The following is a 22790-nucleotide window of genomic DNA, read 5'->3' on the forward strand; positions in this document are numbered from 1 at the left end:
CTGAATTTTCAGGGTATTTACAGTCCGCCTGGAAGCAACAGGAAGTGGGATTTATAGATTTGTATTACCAGGCAGGCAATTTCCCAAGCCTCAGCATTTGGACTTGTTTTTAATTAAATAAATGTACAGGCTTAATGGGACTAGATCTCTGGATCCCTGGAGGTCTCCCAATAAATTGAGATAAGATCCTTAACCCAGAGGCATTAGCATCCCCTAGAAAGCCCCGACTGGTGGGCGTTCCAGCGAGTGGGAAGGATGATTACAGAGTGAAGTAAATCCCTGGGAGGTCAGGAAGTTCTTGGCAGGCGTGGAGAGTACCTTACCATCTACTATGAGGCTAAAAGGAAAGGTTCTCGCAGATGAGGAGTTTTTCAGCAATGGAGAGCGAGCAGCAATAAAAAGCATGGCTCGTTCTGCTTGGGCTTAAATTCCAGCTCCTGTTCCTCACTGGCTGACCAAGAGGGGACTTGAATCCTCTAGATGAAGCTTCCCTGCTTTTAGGACAGGGATAATAATAGTACCTCCCTCAAAGGTTGCTATGTGAAAACCTCAAACGGCTACTGATTTAAGAGCCTTATCTGCATACATCAAACCACATAATTCTTCTGCTCAAGACCCTCCAATGGCTCCCATCTCATTGACAGGAGAACCCAAATGCTCTCTGAGGCCTCTGGGTTCTGGCTCCCTGCTGGCTCTCTCAGCTCCACCACCGTCCCCACACTCTCGGTTCCAGTCCCGCTGACAGTTCGTAGCTTCTGGCACACAGAGTAGCCTGACCTGCTCCCTCCTCAAACACTTTGGACCAGTTCCCTCCCCCTGAAATGCCCTTTTTCCCCATGTCAGGCTCCTCCTTTAAGGTCATCTGAGGCGCCATGTCACCTCCTTAGAGAAGACTACACTGGCCCCCCTGGACACAATAGGCCACGGCATTTTCTTTAGTCCTCCCTAAATATTGGGGGAGTGAAGAACAGCAGGATCTCAGCTCCCCCCACAGGTCTGCCATCTGTTTCTTGGTGGCTGTCTCCAAAGTCCGTGATGTTCATAGATGTGAAGAATGGGGGGGGGGGGAAGCATCTGTCTCCCCAGGGGCCCGCTGCTCCATGTCCCTCCCTCCCGAAGCTGCAGAGAGCCTCTCTGGCAGCACCTATCCTTGGGCGGTCAGGGTTTCTGCCAAGGGGGCAGCCACTGCCTGCTCCCGAAGCCTATGGTTCACAGGGCCCAGAAGGGAACTGGGTGGCCTGCAGAGAGAAGAAGGGCTCCTTTCCCAGCCTCCTGTTCCCTGGCCCAGGGGCAGGTGACTGGCCACGCCTCCCCTCCCTGAAATGTATTTGGCAGTTTTATCTGCTTTGGCCATCTGCCCTGTGACTAGAGTTCAGAGTCCTCAAAACTGGATTCAGAGTAAAGAACACACCAGTCCCTCCACCTTCCTCACTTCGTTCACTCCTCCAGCATTTCCCTCTCCAGAAGGAAAGTAAAAAGCTCTCGTGCATTTCTACGACAGTGTAGACGCCAGAGATGCAAACAGAAATCCGTAGCGGGGTATGCGCATGAGGAAAGGGGCGTGTCCAAGTAGACTAAGAATGCCCATGTGGTGTCTTTACCCAAAATAGAAGAAGAAGCCCTTCCCTCATCTCCCAGAAAGTTGTCATAATGAACAGGCAAATCTACAGTGTCAGCCATGTGAGTTGTGCTTACCCAGGTTAACACTTCCTTCCAGTGCCTGGCACACTGTGGGCGTCGGTAAACTTTGGCCCGTTCAATTCATAATGCTCGTCAACATCAGGAGCACAGTGAGCCATCAGGCCCTTCCCACAGTTCTTGGTTGTTTGCAGATGACCCTCCCGGCCTCTCTCTTCTAATCTACAAAATCAGAACAAGGACACTGTGGGTGGCAGAAGGGTCCCGCCTGGCTCCCAGACCACCCCCCCACCATCCAGGTGTCAACCTGGTCCTCTGGCCCAGAGCCAGGTGGCACAGAAGGGAGGCACATGGGGCAGAGGGGCAGGTCGGGGGAGGCCCAGTGCTAAGACTGGCATTTCCTCGTCCTCCAGGCTCTGCTGAAGAGCCAGCAAGGAGTGTTTAGGTCACGCTTCCTGGAAGTGGGCAGGGAGCAGCCAGGCTGAGCTCACCCTCCTCCCATTCCTCCACCTCTCCCTGCAGGAGGCTTCCAGGGCTGGAAGCCAGTGGTCAAGAGGACGGACCCTTTGCACTGTTTTGTCTGCTTTGCTTGAAGAAGGGCATTCCAGCTACGGCACTAAGCAAAACCGCATTACCCCAGCATGGCTTCATTCGTGGAGGACCAAGATTTAAAGTCTGTACTTCCTTCCCAAGCCAACAGGCCAAACCCTGCGGAGCTCCCCGCAGATCCAGTACCTGTTTGCTCCCACCAGCCCTGCTCCTTCCCCAAGCCACCAGGCTATCCACACCCTGCTGCTCCATTCTCCCTGCCTGAAGCTGCTGGGAGAAGCTGAGTAGAAAAAACTGTCAACCGAGGGTTGCAAAGTGGTCCTCAGGATGCCAAGCCCTGAACTCATGTTGTGGCAGATGTGGGCACCAGCAGTTGGTTGGGCCATCTCTCTGGCCCCCATGCCAGCTGTAACACCCACTCCCTGGGCCTTCCACTCTGGACCCAGAGGGTGGGGGGGGGGAGTGCAGTCTGCCAAGTGACGGCGTACCCTGAGACACAAAGGAGAGAAGGCCATGAAAGGTTGCAAGATGAGGAGACCCAAAATGAAGCAGACAGGAGAGCAGCCATGACCAGGGAGTTAGAAGGGGCTCTGACTCCTGACTTGACTCCAATTGTTACCGGCATGACTTTGGGCAAGTTACCTAATCTCTCTTAACACTAAGCATCAGTTACCTTATTCAGGAAAAGGAAAGAACAGTATCTACTTCAGGGCCCCAGCAGGAGGCAGAAACGACACCAGTTATCTCAACAGAAAGAACTAAATATAAAGAATCGTTGACTGGGTACAAGGCTGTCAACTAGGCAACTGAAAGGGTGGAAAGATACATCGAAGGTATCCCTGAGGTAGCAAATGTGGGAAGTGGGACGGGGAGAGAAAAAGGAAGAACTGGAATGATTAAAACTTAGACACTTAAGGACTGAAGGAGGGCTCCCGCAGGACTAAGACTCAGACCCCTGAGCAGGAACACTGCTGGGCTGGCACCGAAGGTCTCTGGGTGGGCGTGATGAGGCTGGTTCTGCATGTCGCCAAAAAGAGCAAACTGGATCTGACTATGCTACTGGAATGAGCTCCACTGCCGGGGTGTGGAGGCGTCGCTGGGGAGACACTGCAACAGGAAGCAGACAAGAAGCAGCAGGTCCTGCTCCCACCCCCAGCCTTGCAGCTTCCCTCTATTGGCCCGTTGGCAGGGCCTGACATGAAGCAGCTGCCAAAGCAGAAACGGGGTTTGTAGACTCCCAGCTTCAGCAACACAAAGCTGGGTAGAGATGACCGGGTCTGGAGCTCTGAGACATTAACTTAACAAATGGCCCATTCATGGTTAGGATTAAATGAAAAAAAAAAAAAAAAATAAAAAAAAAAATAAAAATAAATATATATATATATAATGTTTAGCACAGTGCCAGGCACACAGTATGTGCTAAATATCATTATCATTATCATTATCATCATCATCATTTTGATGATAAATAAATGGACTTGGCAATTAGATTGACTATTGCCAAGCAGTTCAAATCTAAATTCGGCAGCCTAGCGTTCAAGGTTTCCATTAACTGGTCTTCCCTTTAATGTCCAACTGCTTTGCAGCTGCGAGAACAGATCCAGCCAGGGGTCTGATGCTTTTCTACACAACTACTCCAAGATTTTTGTGGTATTAATCTTGCTTGTGCTTTTTATCCCTGTCCTACTCTCTCTTTTCCAACAAGTTTATGTCCTCCAATTTCTTTAAGAGTTGTATCAAATCTCATCTTCAAAAATAATGCCCTTGAATAACTACTCTTCACTCTTTATCCTGCTCAAAATTCAGAATTACATCTCTATGCTCTGTTTTTATTTTCTGCTTCTGAAATCATTGTAAATTACTGTGGGAAAAGATGTTGGGGATTTTCTACTCCACACACACCACCTCCACTGAATTTAAGTATAAGGAAATTGAAACTTAGGAAAAGAATGAACAGAAAAGTCACTAATTTGCTGAAAGGCTAAATGGGGAGGGGAATTAAGTCTCCTAGCTCTTTGTTACTATTCTTCCCCTACATCAATTTGTCTCTTTTAATTTATATCTATTCCTCCAACTAGATGATAATCTATTTTAGGATGGGGATGCCTCATTATATTATCTGTTATGCAAGACCCTTGACATATATTATCTCTAATTCTAACAACCTTGCAGGGTAGTAATTATTCTTATTTTACCAATGAGAAGACTAAGCGCTAGGTAAGTCAAGTTATGGGCCCAAATAATCAGCAAATGACAAAACCAAGATTTATTGAATGCCTACTGTGTGTTTGAAATTTTGTTAGTTCTTATTTAAAAGAGATTAAAACACAATTTACTTAGAAAATAAATGTTTCCACTTCAACATAGTTTCTAATAAATCCTAAATGAGTAATATATTCAGGACTATGGAAATTCATGCAGGACAGACATTGGGCCAAGGTATTAGGAAAGAGATTGGACTTGAGCTTGGCAATTAAAGATGCACAGAATATGTATAATCTAAGCAGACACGGTGGGTGGGTGGGTGCAGGCATTTCCAACAAGGATAAGGGCATTGGGAGAAACTGGTAAAAATGGATTTTTGGGAAATTGGGAAAAACTTGTTTTTTAGAAACCCTAGTTTTCATAGGAGAGTCATGTAGTATACATCATAACAATAGATTGGGACAGAGTTATGGAAGGCTTTGAAGGCTGGGTCAAGGTTTTGGGGTTTTATTCTATAGGTTATGGAGAATCACCAAAGATGGTTGACTTTTAAAAGTAGGGTTTTAGCCAGTGTGTAATATGTGGATGATTGAAAAAGGATGGAGAGAGAAAAGATCACTTAAAGAGCACTTAGAGTGGATTAAAGACCTCTTTAATCACCCACTTTTCAACTGAGAAGCCTGGCATGGGGGTGGGCAGGTTTTAGAGGGTGATGGAAATCATATCATCGACTCAAGAATTATTGCTGTTGTTTGTGGAGGGGGGAGGGAGTTGGATAAGTAAAATATAGATTTTTTAAGTTGCTTGTTCAAAAGCAGATAGTCTTGTTTCCATGAAAACATGCATGGAAGTTGAGGGTACAAAAGCTAATCAAATACTTCCTTTAAATGGGGAGAGGGAGAGTCTGTTCCTGGAAAGTTAAAAAGCTTTATACCCCCCAATCCCATCCTCACTTTACATGGTCTTCAATGGTAATGCTTCTAATGTGGTTTTGTTTTATTTTTTTATTTTTTCATTTTGTTCTCTTTTTTCATAAGTAAATTCGCAGTTCAGTAAACATCCATATGGGGCTAAATATGTGCTGCTTTCAACTTAATGACTTCCAAGCTTATAATATTTCTTCTTTTTATGAATATTATCAACAACTTTTTTTTCTATACAATTATTTGAAAAAAATAAAATGAACCAAATTTATTTAACTTAACAAGATACTCAATTTGCCTGAACTTTAATAAACAAAGATGGCACTATTCCTCAAAAGGAAATATGGGCCACCCAGACAGAGCAATGTACAATAGCTTAAATCTAAAATGTTAATTCATCATGGGGCGCCTTGGGTGGCTCAGTTGGTTAAGCGACCGACTCTGGTTTCAGCTCGGGTCATGATCTCAGGGTGATGGGGTCAAGCTCTGTGTTGGACTTGGAGCTCAGCGAGGCATCTGCCTGAGATTCTCTCCCTCTCCTTATGCACCTTCCCTGGCTCACACACTCTCAATAAAATAAAATAAAATAAAATAAAATGTTAATTCATCAACTGGTATATGGAAATTCAAATATGAATCACTACAGGTAGTTTAATGATGTCATACCTACAATGAGAGCTTAAAAAAATATTGATTTAATAAAAGTTGGATTTATGACATATGCATAACTCAGTACATTAATCATTTGAATAATACTTTCTTTAAGAACTTTTTATTTTTAACTCTGGAATCATTGTTGGGGCTCCTTTTTGGCCCTTCTCAAAACTCAGAGTCTTTCTTAACTTTGGGATTCAGAGACGTCTGAAAGTATTGGCCTAAAGAACATCAATGATAGTCAAAACCTAACTCCCAAATACTAGACCTTAGTTTGGAAACTCCAAATCATGCTCATTTTACCTTTCACAGGGCCAACTTGTACATTTAATTGAATTATCCAGGAAAAATTATGTGGCCTACATCTGTATATCTGATGTTTCAATCTCATTTCAGGGATTAAAAAGATGAAGAAAATTTTGGATTTTGGAAGGTCTAGAAAAAGAGTCTTCAGCCTGCATGACTAGTGTCTTTCCTTACCTAGGGGTTCTGAACTTTTTTTGTATGGCATGGGCCCCTTTGGCAGTCTAATGAAGCCTATGGATCCCTTGGCAGAAAAAATGTTTTAAAAGTCCTAAGCTAAAGTATATACGATTAGAAAGAAAGCCAATTAGATTGAAACATGGTTATCAAAATACTGAGAAACGAATTTATATTATAGTAACACATATCCCTCTTTTTTAACACTTTAAATAGCAAGGTCCAGAAGCAGGTCTGAGGACTACTATGATTTGGACACAATGATCATTTTTGACATTATTTTGTGATATCTGCTAGAACGATAAAGTGATATGAAAAATATATGTGATTTCTCCTGGTGAGAGTTAACGGGTACTACTAATACGACAGTGGTTTGTTGTCTACATTTATAATGGAAGGAAATGTTTCATTTTAATCTGGAAATAGTGCAAATTTTTTTCCATTTCAAGGTCACAGACCCTCCCCCTTAAGTTCTGTTAGTAGGTAGACCTCAGGTTAAGAACACGTATATTAAAGGATTGTTTCTGGGGCGCCTTGGTGGCTCAGTCGTTAAGCATCTGCTTTCGGCTCAGGTCATGATCCCAGGGTCCTGGGATCGAGTCCCGCATTGGGCTCCCTGCTCGGCGGGAAGCCTGCTTCTCCCTCTCCCACTCCCACCCCTTGTGTTCCTGCTCTCGCTACCTCTCTCTCTGTCAAATAAATGAATAAAAATCTTAAAAAAAAAAAAAGGATTGTTTCTAAGTAAAACATAAGCTATCAGAGATTATATGGACACCTACTCATGCAGCATGGAGGTGACCCCACTCTCACTCTGGGAAGGTGTCACCTGAGTTTGCTCCCTACTGCAACCAGCACCTAGCATCGTGTGTCACCCAGAGCAGATGTTCAGTGTGCATCTATTGATCTACTGTATGAAGAAGGGTTGGAGAGACGATAGAGAGAGATTGCACTTGGTTCTCAAAAGTCCTGTCTGCCCTAACGTTCTGAGACTCTACGGCTCTGTGACAAATGCAGAAGGAATTTCATTGACGCCAGCTCAGAGGGCTGTGGCTGCCAGGAAGTGACCGCAGGAGACAGTGTGGGGAGGGGTGGAACAGCAAAGTAGAGCAGTGGGGGTGAAGCAGAACGGGTATTGAAAACTCAGCAGTGAGCCCTAACTCCATCCCTGAGATAAAGATCCAGATCAGAAAATGGGGCTGCCACATCCAGTGACCACAGAGGGTAACTAAAGGACAGAGAAACAGCTGAGGCTGCTCAGCTGTTTTTTTCTGCTGCATATCTATCAGCAAGGGCAATGGACAGGAGACTCATTCGTCAAGATTCTGGCCCATAATTCTCTTGATGAGGAGATGATTTGTAAGCCTAAACTCTTTTTTGTGTTTCTGACAAAAATCATTAGTGGAAAATGTTGATTGAGGGTGCCCCCCACCCCTACCCCCTAGAAAAGAAAGAAGGCTGAATTCACACAACCTTGTGAAGTTCCTGGCAGGACTAAGGGTTAGAAACTAAGACAACCATAATGTAAAGCAATTGTTAAGGTTAATAATAGTTGTAAACTAGACACAGATGAATGAATTTATTTCAGGTGAGACATTTACTCAACTTACACTTTTGTATCGGGGGCCTCATGTTATACAAAAGAATAATAAAAATGGCTATTATTTTTAAAGTATGCCTACCATGTATCAGGTACCTGATGTAATTCTATAATGCTCACAACAATCCTGTGTGCCTTACTAGCCCCTGTGGTGTGTTAAATGGTGGCTTCCCCGGAAGATATGTCTACCTAGAACCTGTGAATGTGATCTTCTTTGGAAAAGAGTTTTTGCAGAGCAATTAAGGATCATGGGATGAGATCATCCTGCACTATTTGGGTGGGCCTTAAATCAATGACAAGTGTCCTTATAAGAAGAGGGGATGATACAGACAGAGAAGACAGAGGAGAAAGCTGTGTGCAGATGAGGTGTTGGAGAGTGAGTCACTAACTCAAGGAAGGCCAAGGATTCCTGTCAGCCACCGCAAGCTAGGAGAGAGGCATGGAATGGAGTCTCCCTCAGAGCCTCCAGAAGAAGTCAACCCTCTCAACACCTTGATTTCAGACTTCTGGCTTCTTGAACTTCGAGGGAATAAATGTCTGTTGTTTCCAGCTACCTAGTTTCCTCCAGGATCTACTTGAGGCTCTGAGAATCAGGGAACTATTGCTCTACTATTGAAAACTGCCCATGCGACTGTGGCCAGTCACTAACTAGCTAGGACCTGGGTCAGCTATGCTCACCTCTCTGCTGCCTGACCAGACACAGAACTTCAGTAATTCAAGTTGAAATAATCCATTTAGGGTAACAATAATTCAGTATGAAGATTAATCCCATGCCTGGAATCAGATTGCCTGGATTTGAGGCCAACTTTTCCACTTAGTAACTATGAGACCACGGGCAAGTATTTTAACCTATCTCTGGGCCGCATTTTTTTCTTTTGTATAATGGGGAGAACTCAAGTGAAGCCTAAGGAGATATAAGAACAGGTGTAATGAGGTTTCCTGTGTGGGATTCTTGAACAGAAAGAGGACATTAAGTAAAACCTGAGGAAATCTGAATAAAAATATGGACTTTAGATGATAGTGTATCAATATGGGTTTATTTTTGTAACAAATGTACCATAATAATATAAGATGTTACTAATAGGAAATAATAGGGATGCCTGGGCGTGAATCATATAGGAACTCTCTGGACTAATCGATCTAAAACAGTTCTAAAATATAAAATTAAATTAAATACTGTTTTTTAAGTAGGGAGAATATCAGTGCCTTGACTCACAGTGTGAAACAAGATTTAGAACAGTGCCTGGCACATTGTAAGGGCCATGGTTTGCTATTATTGTTTTAGGATTAGTATCAAGACAAAGATAATTGTGTTTTCCGTGTTCCATGAAACAGGCTAAATAATTTCTTTCAAAAGTAAGATGGTGTTATATTGTTAGAGTAAGGTTGTCTGAAAATGTTATTGCAACTCTAGTTTTGTCTCACTTCAAAGCTGGGTGAAGCCAAATCAAGTCACTAAACATTCTCTTACACCTCAGTATTTCTTGGTTTTTAGATTTTCAAACTGATTTCTGACAACCATCCTACTCTCTGCATGTAGTTCAAATGAATGAATAATCCAGCTTGCTTATCTGTGAACAAGAAAAAAAAATACTTGTAAATATGGCTTTGAAACATGTCTTCATGTGTTTAAAAAAAATGTTACTGGCTTCCCTGTTTTAAAAACACCTATATCACATTTTACCCTTTTCTTGGAAAATCAAGCAGACCGAATTACAGTGACTCTTCCTTTGCTATGTTGACACCCCACAAAGTAGACAAATTATTCATTTCTTATATATTCATGTAGATTCTCATCTCAATGAAAGAACAACATTTTTATTGTTAAAAAGTGGCATAAAACTGACCACTGTAAGATGTGAGGTTTCTCATGAGAATGATCATGTCAAGAAAGGACATCCAGATTCAAGCAGACTGTTCCCACCTCATCTGAAGCCACGCATCTGAAGGGTTTGAGACAGTAGGAAGGAAAGCAAGTTTGGAACAAAGTGCTGCACACTTTCTCACCTGAAGCAATGCTTCCTACCCAAAGAAGAAAATGCTGTTGTCTTAAGGGAAGCTACTCTTCTCAACCTTCTGTAAGCAAGACAGGCTGATGGGTCCACAGACGAGAGCTTGAGGATGGAATGCTGTACTAACAAGAAACAAGCAAAGGGTGGATGCAAGTCATAGTGGGGGGTCCTCTGTGTCATAAGGAAGTGTTTCACAGGGAAACCAGACTAGGTCTTTCAGTACAAAAAGTATTTTAAATAACCAAGGTCAAGGCCTGGGTCTGAGTTTAGAGATTTATGAATCATCACTACCCCCAAGTTCTTTATCTGAACATCATCTAAATGGACTTGCTCTTTGGATTTCCCTGGGAAAGAGAATTTTCTCCAGGAAAACCCATCTTGAAAGGTCTTTGAATGAGATAATGCATTCAAAATGGGGCAGGAAACAAATTCACACCTGGATTTTCTTAAGAAATCTGACTACAATGTTTAAGTTTGATTCTGGGTCTCCTCGACAGCAGCCTAGGTAAAATTTCATAAAACTTTCAGTATCTCTATTCTTTCTTCTAGCACTTCTGAAACTATTATTAACTGGAAATGGATCTAGGAATACTAATAAGTACATGAAGAAAAAAGGCTTTCCCTAAGCAAATAATTTTTTGTTTAATTTTTTTTAATTGTTAAACAAAGGTAAGCAATTTTCTTCCCTGTGGGGCATCTTAAAGTGTTTAATAGGTTAGTGAGCATTGTGATTTCTGATAGGGGAGATTTGATTCTCTGTATTAACTAAACAATAGGAACATTTCACCATCAGGACAAGGATTAACAGCTCTCTTCAGAACAGACTTTGGGAGATAATACTGATATATTATTATGATCTAAAGTCCATACTTCATTCAGTGCTCTTCCTCCAGTGACACACATAAAAATAAATCATTCTATTGGTTAACATTTAAATCCTGTCTTCCTAATCCTTTACTGCCTAAAGTTTAGACCCTAAGCCATCCCCCAAATTAATTTACACCATGCAGCAAATATCCAGTAATCCACCAAGGTCTGGACTGACACCAGAGCTGACAACTGCCCTTTCCACGCTTTGGGGCGTTGCTCTATTAATGCTCAAGATGTCATAATTTTATCAATTTTATGAGTATTTGCCAAAAAAACCCCACAAAAACTCTCCCAAAATATTGCAACTGACACAAATTTTCTTCTATCTAAAAATTTTCATTACATGTATTTTAGTTGGAATTTTAAAACTTTGAACTCCTTGGTATGAAGAACATTATTCACTACTTAAAAAAATGTTGAAGGGGCGCCTGGGGGGCTCAGTTGTTAAGCATTTGCCTTTGGCTCAGGTCATGATCCCAGGGTCCTGGGACTGAGCAAGCCCCGCATCGGGCTCCCTGCTCAGCGGGAAGCCTGCTTCTCCCTCTCCCACTCCCCCTGCTTGTGTTCCCTCTCTCGCTGTGTCTCTCTCTCTGTCAAATAAATAAATAAAATCTTTAAAAAAAAAAAAAATGTTGAAACTACGGTTGAGCCCTCTGCTGCCCTAGGCGTCAGTTAAAACCCTGGCGCACTCTCCTCGGCTACCTGGCCGGGGAAGGGATTATCTGCCAGCACAGCTTCACCCAGAGAAATTCTGAGACAACAGGTTGCAGGACAGACAGGCAGTTTTCACACTTCCTCAAAGTCCCTCACAACTGACAGCTCAATGGAGGCATATTTTGTCTGAAAGTAATCATGTCCAACAATATATAGATTCATTGTTTCATTTAATTTACATGCCAGCTGAATTTGTTTTTTTTTTTAAGATTTTATTTATTTATTTGAGAGAGAAAGTGAGAGAGAGAGAGAGAGCATGAGCCAGGGGAAGTAGCAGGCAGAGAAGCAAGCTTCCCGCTGAGCAGGGAGCCCGACATGGGACTCCATCCCAGGACCCTGGGATCATGACCTGAGCCGAAGGCAGACGCTTAACAGACTGAGCCACCCAGACGGCCCTCCTTTTCCATTTCTTGAGACATCACCAGGTTAATGACATTTTGAATAGCTTGTTAGAATAATTTATTGGTTAGCCTTTTTAACGATCAGAGGTTTTGATGATGCTCAATCCCTTTCCGTATTTGACTTTGCATAAACTTCCTGGAAGGATTCAGTGAGTGGGCATCAGTGACAACCAGAAAAGTCCATAAAATGGGCGCTGAAAGTAGTAAATCATCTCTGGACCTCCTCAGGGATATTCCGTAAACATGATCTTTGGTGACCATTTCTCCCAGCTTTTTAGAATATAAAAACCTTCTCTACTGTTGCAGTTGCATAAATTACATCTTCAAGGTTAAAAAAAAAAAAAAGTCCAGAATCTTTCCACTTTGCAAGATTTTTAAAAAATTAAAATATGCTCATCTTACCATGGCCTAATGAGGAATGTATTTTAAAAAAAAATCTGTTAGGGCAGGCTCTTTTGCTATAGAAAAGCACCCCAGTTGTCTAGAGAGGACTGTGCAACCATGGGCATTTTCCAGGATTTCTTTTGTTCCTCAATTGCCAAGTCATGGGGAATTCAAGAGCAGAGATGCCAGCCAATCAGACTTTCACTGAGCTGAAGGAATGTTAACAATCCAAGTATGTAGATAGTCTCACCATGGAGCACTTGCCTGCGTAGTTCTGATCCTTCCCATTCTTCCACAGAACACCTTTTGCACAGTTATGATTCCACATGACTCCACAGGTTATTAGAGACAACTAGAACTGACCATGACTCTTACTGTGGGCAGACATTATCTGATATCTCTATGACATGTCTGGAGAAAGCTGCTGATGATGGTGGGGTTATCAAGTAGAGACCTTCATTATTCTTGGAGTCTTCCTTGAGCCCTTGATTTCTCTTCTTCCCTACACGAGACCCATTTGTAAATCCTGTCTATCTTGGAAGTATGTCCAGAATCGTTTAACCACCTCTCACTATGTTCCTTGTCTGAGCTTTCATCATCTCTGGCCTCAACTACTAAAAAAGCTTCTGGTAGGTCTCCCTGCTTCCATCTTTGTCTGCTCAGAGTGATCCTCTCAGAACATAAGCTACACCATGTCCCACAAAACCCCATAAAACTTCCCTTCTCTATCAGATGCAAAGCCAGAGTCCTACCCATGGCCCACGAGCCTCTCCTGATGAGTTCCCCACTGCCCCTTGCCTCTCTGGCTTGTCCCGTATTACCTCCTCATGCTCACCCACTCTGGCCAGCCTAATCTCACCAGCCACCTTGTGTGTTCCCAAATACTGCTGCCCAGGATCTTATACTTGATCTTCTTTCAGAGAGCCATGTGGTTCTCTCCTTCACTTCCCCAGAGTGTTGCCTAATGCCACCTTATCAGAGGCTTCTCTGGCCACCTCACCTCGGTCATTTTCTGACCCTTTACCATTCTTCATGTTTATTAGCATATATCACTGCCTTAGCCTGTATCATTTATCTTTGTTTGTGGGTTTATTGTCCATCTGTCCCAGGAACGTGAGCTCTGTAAGGGAGAGACTTTGTCAGTTTTAATCAATGCTGTATTTCCAGAACAGTGTTTGGAACATAGTAGGACCTTAATAGATAGTTGTTGAATGAGTAAGTGAATGAATGAATAAATAAATCAGAGTCCATTTTTTACCAGGAATACCACTGCCCATTGCAGGCCCAGAAGTAAGAGATGGTGCTCATCAGAAAAAATATGTGCTTAAAACCAAGGACCTCTGGTTAGACAGTTTGAATTATCTTTTAAAAAGAAAAGAAAAAAAATACTTAGCAGTTTTGCAAGCTGTGAATGAGCAAATCACTTTGCAATCTGTGGGTTCATATGGACTTCTTGCCATGGCATACCATTCAATTCATAGATGGGAAAACAGGGCACAAAGAGAGTTCTGATTCAAGTTAGAATAAACTCATATTCACCGAGATTTTATGAAAAATCTTGTCTTTGGAATTTTTCCTACAAACTAAAATGCAGAAGGAGCTCAGTTCTTTTGGCCTTCAAAATCATTTCCAAAACCTGAAGTGAATGAGTTTCTCAAGCAGGCCTCACATACAAGATGTACATCAGACTTGCCAAGTAAGAACTATCCTCCCTTAACTAAGTGTGACTGAGTACTGAACTCCAGAGTTGGGTGGAGAACGACTGCATTGGAAGAGCAGGAGTTAATCCTGAGTCATTTCCTGGCCACAGGACATTCCTGTGACCGCCCTCTCCTGGACCCACTGCCAAGCCAGGCTCCAATAAGCAGCGGTGTCACCTTCCCCCAAAGGGCCAGGCAACAGGCTTTGTTTCATTTGTTTTTAAGTGATTTATACCAGACTTCAATCAGAGAAGGAATACAAAAGGATTATGTGATCCAGGACCACACTTCTGTCTCATTTTTGGTGGTGAATGATCCACAGGATGAACAACAAACGAACCGAAAGGAAGACAGCTGGACACAGGGCTAGAGCTGGAACATGGAGTCTAGAGACTGAGAGGCAGACATGTCTAAAGATTCCTTGGAGAATCTCATTTCTTGCTGACAGCTGCTTGATGATTCTATGGACATCTTTTATCTACCAGGAGACAGTGTGCCTGGTGATGCTAAGCTTGCGTTGGAGGGAGCATTCTGTCTCCAAGGCTCTGCTGTCTGAGCAGCTCTGGGACACTGGGCAGTTTACAGAGCTTCTCATGCCTCGGGCTCCTCATCTGGTAAATGGAAATAAAATAGTCCCTACTTCCTAGGGGTATTATGAGAATGAAATAAGGCAATATTACCAAATGTTTAACAGTGCCCAGCAAATGGGAAGAGCTCAATAACCCTAACTACAGTAAACATGAATCCTGAGTGAAATCAGAGTGGGCTTTGCCATGAACGGGATGAAGGCTCCACCTAGGTCCCACCTTGTACAGGTGTGGGGGAGTAGTTGGGGGCAGTAGGCAGCTCCAAGTGAGGGCAGGAAGCCAGATAACTATCAGAAGCATTTCGGGTCAACTGCCTGCCTAAGGAGATAGCAAGAAGAATGGGACTAGAGTCTCCAAGTCTTCTGTAGTTTGTCATGTTTTTTTTCTTTCCTTCTCACTTTAACTAAATAGACCCTTTCATACCTAATTTATTTCCAATTCTGCATTCCTTTTCATTCTTTTTTTAAAAGATTTATTCATTTATTTTAGAGAGAGAGAGAGAGAGAGAGCAGGGGGAGGGGCAGAGGGAGAGGGAGAGAGAGAATCCTCAAGCAGACTCCCTGCTGAGCACAGATCCTGATACGGGACTCACAACCCTGAGATCACGACCTGAGCAGAAATCAAAAGTTGAACACTTAACCAACTGAGCCACCCAGGCACCCCTGCATTCCTTTTCTTAAAGAGGGCACCCCAAATCATATAATCTTTAAGCCTTTCACAACTGGATTCATCCCAGAATTATATAATTATATCTTCACCATAATCTTGAAAAGTGGATATTATCACTATTTCTCAGACTGGAAAGTGCTCAGAGATCAAGGGCATCCCCAACGAGATACAATAGGACCTGGCAGGGCTGCAATTTGAACCCAGGTCTCTCTACATACAAAATGTAACTTCTTCCCACTACACCCAACTTCCTCCCATCATGAGCATCATGAAGACTTCAAAAAGTGAGCTCCAGATTCAAACCGAACCCATGTTCACAGCAGCATTATTCACAAGAGCCAAAAGGTGGAAACAATTCAAATGGCCACGGACAAATGAGTAGAGAAACAAAATGTGCTTTATCTGCGCAATGGAATATTATTTCTGAAAGAGGAATGAAATTCGAAAGCATGTGGATGAACCTCGAAAACTTTATGTGAAGTGAAATAAGCCACACATAGAAGCCTTTATTGTATGATTCTACTCACAGCGAGTTACCTAGAGTAGTCAAATTCATAGAGATAGAAAGAATGAGTGGTGGTTGGCAGGGGCCAGGGACACAGGAAGTTATTGTTTAATGGGTACAAAGTTTCAGTTTGGGATGATAAAAATTCTGGAGATGGATAGTGGTGAAAGTCACAGAACAATGTGAATGTACTTCATGCCAATGAATTATACACTTAAAAATGGTTACCATGATAAATTTTATGTCATGTATATTTTACCACAATAGAAAAAGTGAACTTCAGACTAGAATGTAAGGCCTAGGCCACGAAAAATTTCTCTAGCATTTAATCCATCTGGGCATTATGCACTAGGATGACAGGAGACTGGTCCATATCCCCTTTAAAAGAATTTTTTTGAAAGCCTTGAAATATGAAGGTATCATATTTCAAGTGGATACAAAGGTATCCACTTACAGATTCTGGGCTTCGCAAATTACACACACCCACAAGTCAGCCGTAGCACGCTGCAGATGACCTTCCGGGCATTGTATCGCATACGCATAGATACATCCGGGTCAGACCCTAAGACAAAGCATCCATTTCCACTGTCTTCTTTCAGCTACTCACCGTGAAACATTTTCCTAGAAAGACAACTAGAAGTTGACCTGTCACTGGTACTTGAAATAAAGCTGGTAACACAGCAAGACCATCCCCAAAGCTGGCAGTTCTCACTAAGGTCCCCAGGGTTTGAATTGGAGATCAGCGAGGTCTACTCAGGAGTGTTTTGAGGTGCCCTGGGTGTGGCCCAGCTGGGCCCTCAATTGTCATTCTCTGATGCTGAAGAGTGGCTATGTCAGGAGAGACCCAAGCCAATTACAGTGGGTCAGATGGGTTCACATGGCTTCCTGAAGTCAGGGCTCGGCTGAAGACAACCCATTGTTAAATCTCAGAACCAAAGGCTCGGTGAAGGGCAGAGTGCAGAAGTCCTTCCCTGAGCTGTATTACTCCACCTGCCCTCCCCTCCCCCCCACCCCAGCTCAGACTCTCCCGGAGGGAGTCAGAGCCCCCAATGAGCAACTGGGACAGTATAATTCTACCTGTGAGCCTGACCAGCCCGTATAAAAATGATCTCTGTCTTCCAAAGCCGTCAGCAATCTGTTCTTTGCCTTACGGACAGACCATATCTCTACCTTCAAAGGCTGTTCACGTTACAAACATCCTTGAAAAGAGAATCTAGAACAAAGGCAGTCAGTGTCTCTGCTTGCAAGGTATGCAGAAATGTGAGAGATACTTGGAGAACTGTCTTCCAAGAAAGAGGTTCCTTTTTAGCCAGGAGTGTTCTTCAGACGGCAGCTTCCTCCTCCGCCTGACCTCTAGATGTTGGCAGATCCCAGGGCTCAGTTCTCAGAGCTCTTCCTTATCTACACTCCCTTCCTTGGGATCTCATTCAGGCTCTTATCTTTAAATCCATGTTGATGATCCCAAATTTACAGTTTGCACTTCAACACTGCCCCCACTTCCAGACTCAGATAGCAAACTGCCTATGTGGCATCTTCCCTTGGTTATCGTCTAGAAGTCTCGAGCATAACATATGTTTGAGTCTCATCCTTCACATGAAAACTGATCTTTCCCCAGGGTAACCCCTCTTAGGAAAGAGTATTAGACATTCAGTTGCTCAGGCCCCAAATTTCTCTTTCTTCCATATCCACACCAGTATTCCATAAGCCTATTCTGTTTTCTTTCTTTCTTTCTTTCTTTTTTAAAGATCTTATTTATTTATTTGTCAGAGAGAGATGGCGTGAGCGAGCGCACAAGCAGGGGGAGCGGCAGGCAGAGGGAGAAGCAGCTCCCCGCTGAGCAGGGAGCCTGATGCCAGACTCGATCCCAGGACCCTGAGATCATGACCTGAGCCAAAGGCAGACGCTTAACTGACTGAGTCACCCAGGCATCCCAAGCCTATTCTGTTTTCAAATTATAACCAAATTATAAGCATCTGAGCACTGCTATCCTTCTACATCATCACATCCTAGTCTCAACCACCTTGTCTCTGTCCTAAACAACTGCCATAAATTTCTAATCAGCCTCCTACCTTCTAATCTTGCCCCATACATTCTAACCTCCATGGCAGCCAGAGTAATTCTTTTCAAATGTAAATCAAATAATATTATTCTGCTTTCAACCTTCCAATGACATTCCAAACACATTTAGAATAAAATTCAAGGTCAAGACTAGGTACACTTTGACCTCTGCCTCTAAATCTGACCTCATATGCTACCCTTCCTCTCCCTTCTTGCTCTCACTGTCTTTGAAAATGCTGAGCATGAGGCTATCTCAGGGCCTTTGCACTTTGTTGCCCAAGTCAGTTAGGGCTCTGTCAGTTGTCAATTGAGCAGAGAACCCTTCCTGACTATCCTAAATAAAATAACACACCCTCACTACCCCTCTTTCATTTTACACAGCTTTATCATTTTTCTTCACCTTTATTACTGCCTGATTTTAAGCAGCAGCTTAGAATATATACTTCATGAGTTAAGAACTTGGCTTTGTTCACTGACATATCCTCTGCTTCTAGAACAATACCTGGCACAGAGTAGATGCTCAATAAGTATTTGTTGAATGAATGAATGAATGAATGAATGGAAACAGTTAATATGAGGTACGAATATGGAGACAATATCAGGGGTATGGATACTTTATGCCTCAATCTTTCTTCTTTAAGCTAAATCGACTGATTTCTTAACAGTATTTTTCTCCCAAAAGGCATATCCTTCAGCTCTTTAATAATTCTGGTTTCTCTCTACAGGATTCTTGCCATGTTCTTTCATGTTCTTGTGTATGATGGAGTTCAAAATTGAACATAGTCTTCTGAGAAGAACCTGAGCAGTCTATAATTAGTTTTTCCTCTCTCCACAGGATTCGCATGCTTGTCTAGAAATACACCTTTAAAAGATAATCTCCCAGGACATACGCCCAGCCACAAAGAAGCCTGTCCAAGGTCAGAGAGTTTAGAGAGTAACAAAGCGGATATTTGATTCTTCCTGTTTGCAGTTTTTACAAATCCCCAAACACTCTCCTGAATACATTGGGAGAAATATGTAATCAACCTCATGAATTTAGCCATAGATTGTATCTATTTTAAATTGGTCACTCTTCCTTTTAACAACTAAATAACTGCTATGTGCCAAGTGGTAAGCTAGAGGCTGGGACAGAGAGAAGAGCCCTTGGTCCTGATCCAGAGGAACGCCAAATCCTAGGCACCACCGTGTCTGTTTCCATTGTTGTTGTTGTGAAATTATCTAATCTGGCTCTAATTTCATTTTCATACATTATATTTATTTCCAATATCACTTTTTAATTAAGAATTCTACACTCATGGAAAAAATATATTTTATCCAGTTTGAAAAACAAGGGAGCACAGTGTTTTGCTTTCCCTAGACTGCCTTCTATTTTAATTGTAAAATGATTTTTATTTTTCAGAGTTCCTTTCAATTTTCTGCAAAAGGATTTAACAATGGAATACAAAAATCTCAGGTATCTTCCTTTAGCTCATTTTAAAACCCTCCTTACAGGGTACCTGGGTGGCTCAGTCATTAAGCGTCTGCCTTCGGCTCAGGTCATGATCCCAGGGTCTTGGGTTCGAGCCCTGTATCGGGCTGCCTGCTCAGTGGGAAGCTTGCTTCTCCCTCTCCCTCTCCCCCTGCTTGTGTTCCTTCTCTCGCTGTCTCTCTCTCTGTCAAATAAATAAATAAAATCTTTAAAAAAAAAAACCCTCCTGGGAGAAGAACCATGAGAGACAATGGACTCTGAAAAACAAACTGAGGGTTCTAGAGGGGAGGGGGTTGGGAGGATGGGTTAGCCTGGTGATGGGTATTGAGGAGGGCACGTTCTGCATGGAGCACTGGGTGTTATGCACAAACAATGAATCATGGAACACTATATCTAAAACTAATGATGTAATGTACGGGGATTAACATAACAATAAAAAAATTAAAAAAAAAACCCTCCTTACATATAACTTATATGTTTTTGTTTGATTTATCACCTTTACTGTTGCTATTAAATTAAAATTTAGAAACAACTTTAGATTATATTCCCATTGCTCTTTGGACATTTTATTGATCAATATTTCACTAAAGATATTAACTTTCTCTAGGATGCAGAGAGACTAAGAGAACTCACACAAAAATTTCTACTGAATGAATTTCCCCACCTTCTTGGTGATTGTACACCTGCCTTCCTTATAAGGAGAACAAGGAAGTAAATCATGTTGGAGTTGCTTTTAAACACAGCTTTCCTTCTTTCCTGTCCAGGTAGCCTGTTTTCATTTCAGTCTTAATGAAAACTTTTAAATTTACATCTCAAGTTTCTTTCTAAAGCAGTGTAAGTAGTATTTAACATTTTACACCTCCAGAAAGAAAGACTTTAACGATGTTCAGCTTTGGTCTTATAATGTTGAAGGTAATTCATTTTTTAATCTGTCTGCACAGAGAGAACTGAAACGAATGGGGATTGAACTGCTTTGCCTGTTCTTTCTATTTCTAGGAAGGAATGATCACGTACAAGGTAAGACTTAAGCTCTCCGATATATTGCTTTCTTGGTATGCTTGACAAACCTGTCATTTGGTTCAAACTAGATCTGAAGTCATTTTTTATTTGATCTGTTCGATCGCTTGTTGGCCATTGAACGAACGCTTTAACAAATTACAGGCAGAGGCAGGGCTGTTCCCACAGCAAATGCTCTCTGCTTCAGGTAAATAAATACAAAGGTTGCATGGGCATCTTAATGAGGAGAATTAAACAGCTTTATTACATAATAGGGCTCCTTAATACCTTAGTGACAACCATCTTGGTAACTTTTCTAGCTATTCTATTGACAAGGTCTTACACTTAAGAGAAATAATCTCGAGAAAGAACTTACTTTAAAAATTAAAAAAAATCATTCATTTAAGAGAGACACATTTTTTTGTTTTCTTGAATTAAATTTTTAAGTCTTCATTTTTTTAAATTTTATTTTGTTATGTTGCAAATAATTTTTAAAAATTAAAGTGGGTGATAGTGAATGAGCATAATAAACACAATGAATGGTCCTAAGTTTGTGAATGTTGAGATAGTTTTATATTTTAAGAAAAAAAAGAAGAATGATCACTTTTAGCTAAAAAGACACACATATTCTCCATGTGACAGATGTAAAACGTGAACTTTTTAACGAGTTGCAAACTTTTTAAGAACTGATCTCTGAAGCCTAACATCAACTTTGATGTTGCTTCATTCAAGTATTTTAAGAACTAGACTTCTTTCTCGTAAATGAAAATGACTGCGAGTGTGCTGAATCCCTGTGTCTTGCTGGGTTTAAACACAGGTGGCTGTGCCATGGGAGGGGCAGAGACCTGTGAAGACTGCTTACTCATTGGACCCCAATGTGCCTGGTGTTCTCAGGAGGTAAACAACCTCAGCATGTTTGTAAAAAAACTGCAATTACGGGTTATGTGGCTTCCATCGATGATCGTTCTGATAGCATCCTGCTTTCTGTGGGGAATAGGAGTGAGACAAATCAGGAAAGGAAAATATAAGCATCAGTAGGCCACCGTGTCATTCACGTGATTACTTCCAAAAACAACTTGCAGAGGTAGCGAATGTCAAAATCATGGTGAAAAATATCTAACTCGGGTTCCTTTATTTAACCTGATCCCTCCTCTTATTTTAAAGGCATTTCTCACTGGTTACGTGTCAAATGCCGAGGCTCTGAGTAATCAGAGATCACAGAGATGATATTTTCTAAAGTTAAATATACATTTGACTTCAATATCATAATTGTGTTCCATCTGGGAACCAGGATCCATTGGGAACCACTGTTAGGTTCTAAGAGAAGTTTGGGGGAAAATTTTGCCGCTCAGACAGTATCCAGTTCTTTTAAAAATTAAGCTTTCATGAGCTTGGTGACTGTACCACACCAATGACAAAGCCCGAAACAGACCTTCCTTATCTGATCAAACTGAAAAGTGCGTGAAAGTTATATAAGGGGTGGTAGCACAGGTCACGAGGAATCCCAAGTCACTGCCTTCTGTGACCCTGAAGAACAGTCTGCAAATGACTCCTGGTAAGGAAGAGCCGCCTTAACTCTTTCTGGATTTAAAACAGTTCTCTACTGAATCTCATAAAGAGTATCTGAGCACAAATGAAAGCATACAAATGCCAAGGTCAGCAAGAACTGAGTAGCAGGCTCAAAGGGGAACGAGCCTGGGCGCCTGGCGCAGGAGGAGGTGAGAACTGTTAAGACTGAAATTCCAGGCTGACTGTATACCGTGGAGGAAGGCCTCACAGACCCAGAGGACACACCTAGCCAACTCCCCCATTACTGCCTTGAACGGATGGGCCGTACATCAAAGTGCGAAGGAATTATGCTTTTTTTGAGCTCACATATCAAAAGCAGTTTTGAGAATATACCGAGAGGGAAAAACCCGCATATTTTTTTTATGTTGACTCCCCGAAGAAGACAGTATTAGTTTCATGCCAGAGACATAAAACAACAAATCAGTCTAACTATATGCCTACCTGTAGAATTTGTATTTAAATGCATTTTTTAAGCATTCATTTAAGAGAGCTTCTTAAGTTACTACTAATAGCTTTACTTGTGGATGATACTTGTTAGCCAAATCACTGTCAATTTTTTTTAAAGATTTTGTTTATTTATTTGAGAGAGAGAGAGAGAGAGAGCACACACACACTAGTGGGGGGGAGGGGCAGAAGGAGAGGGAGAAACAGACTCTCCACTGAGTGGGGAGCCCGCCGCAGGGCTCAATCCCAGGACCCCAAGATCATGACCTGAGCCCAAGGCAGACACTTAACCAACTGAGCCACCCAGACGCCCCACAAATCACCATCAATTTTTAAGGCCAGATTATTCTAAATGCACTCTAACAGT

The 22790-nt window shown here is 42.2% G+C and overlaps 1 protein-coding gene across 1 annotated transcript in view; it reads left to right on the forward strand.

The window, feature by feature from the left end:
- The first annotated feature begins 20132 nt into the window (after positions 1-20132).
- The window catches only part of ITGB6 (integrin subunit beta 6), a 73142-nt gene continuing 70484 nt past the window's right edge, over positions 20133-22790 (forward strand). The window contains exons 1-3 of the mRNA XM_032423639.1: positions 20133-20248; positions 20356-20431; positions 21228-21307. Of these exons, the coding sequence (XP_032279530.1) occupies positions 20371-20431; positions 21228-21307 (141 nt within the window). The 5' untranslated portion in view covers positions 20133-20248; positions 20356-20370. The remainder of the gene's footprint in view (positions 20249-20355; positions 20432-21227; positions 21308-22790) is intronic.

This window comes from Phoca vitulina, unplaced genomic scaffold (genome assembly GCF_004348235.1).
Source record: "Phoca vitulina isolate PV1807 unplaced genomic scaffold, GSC_HSeal_1.0 scaffold1, whole genome shotgun sequence".
Taxonomy (NCBI): domain Eukaryota; kingdom Metazoa; phylum Chordata; class Mammalia; order Carnivora; family Phocidae; genus Phoca; species Phoca vitulina.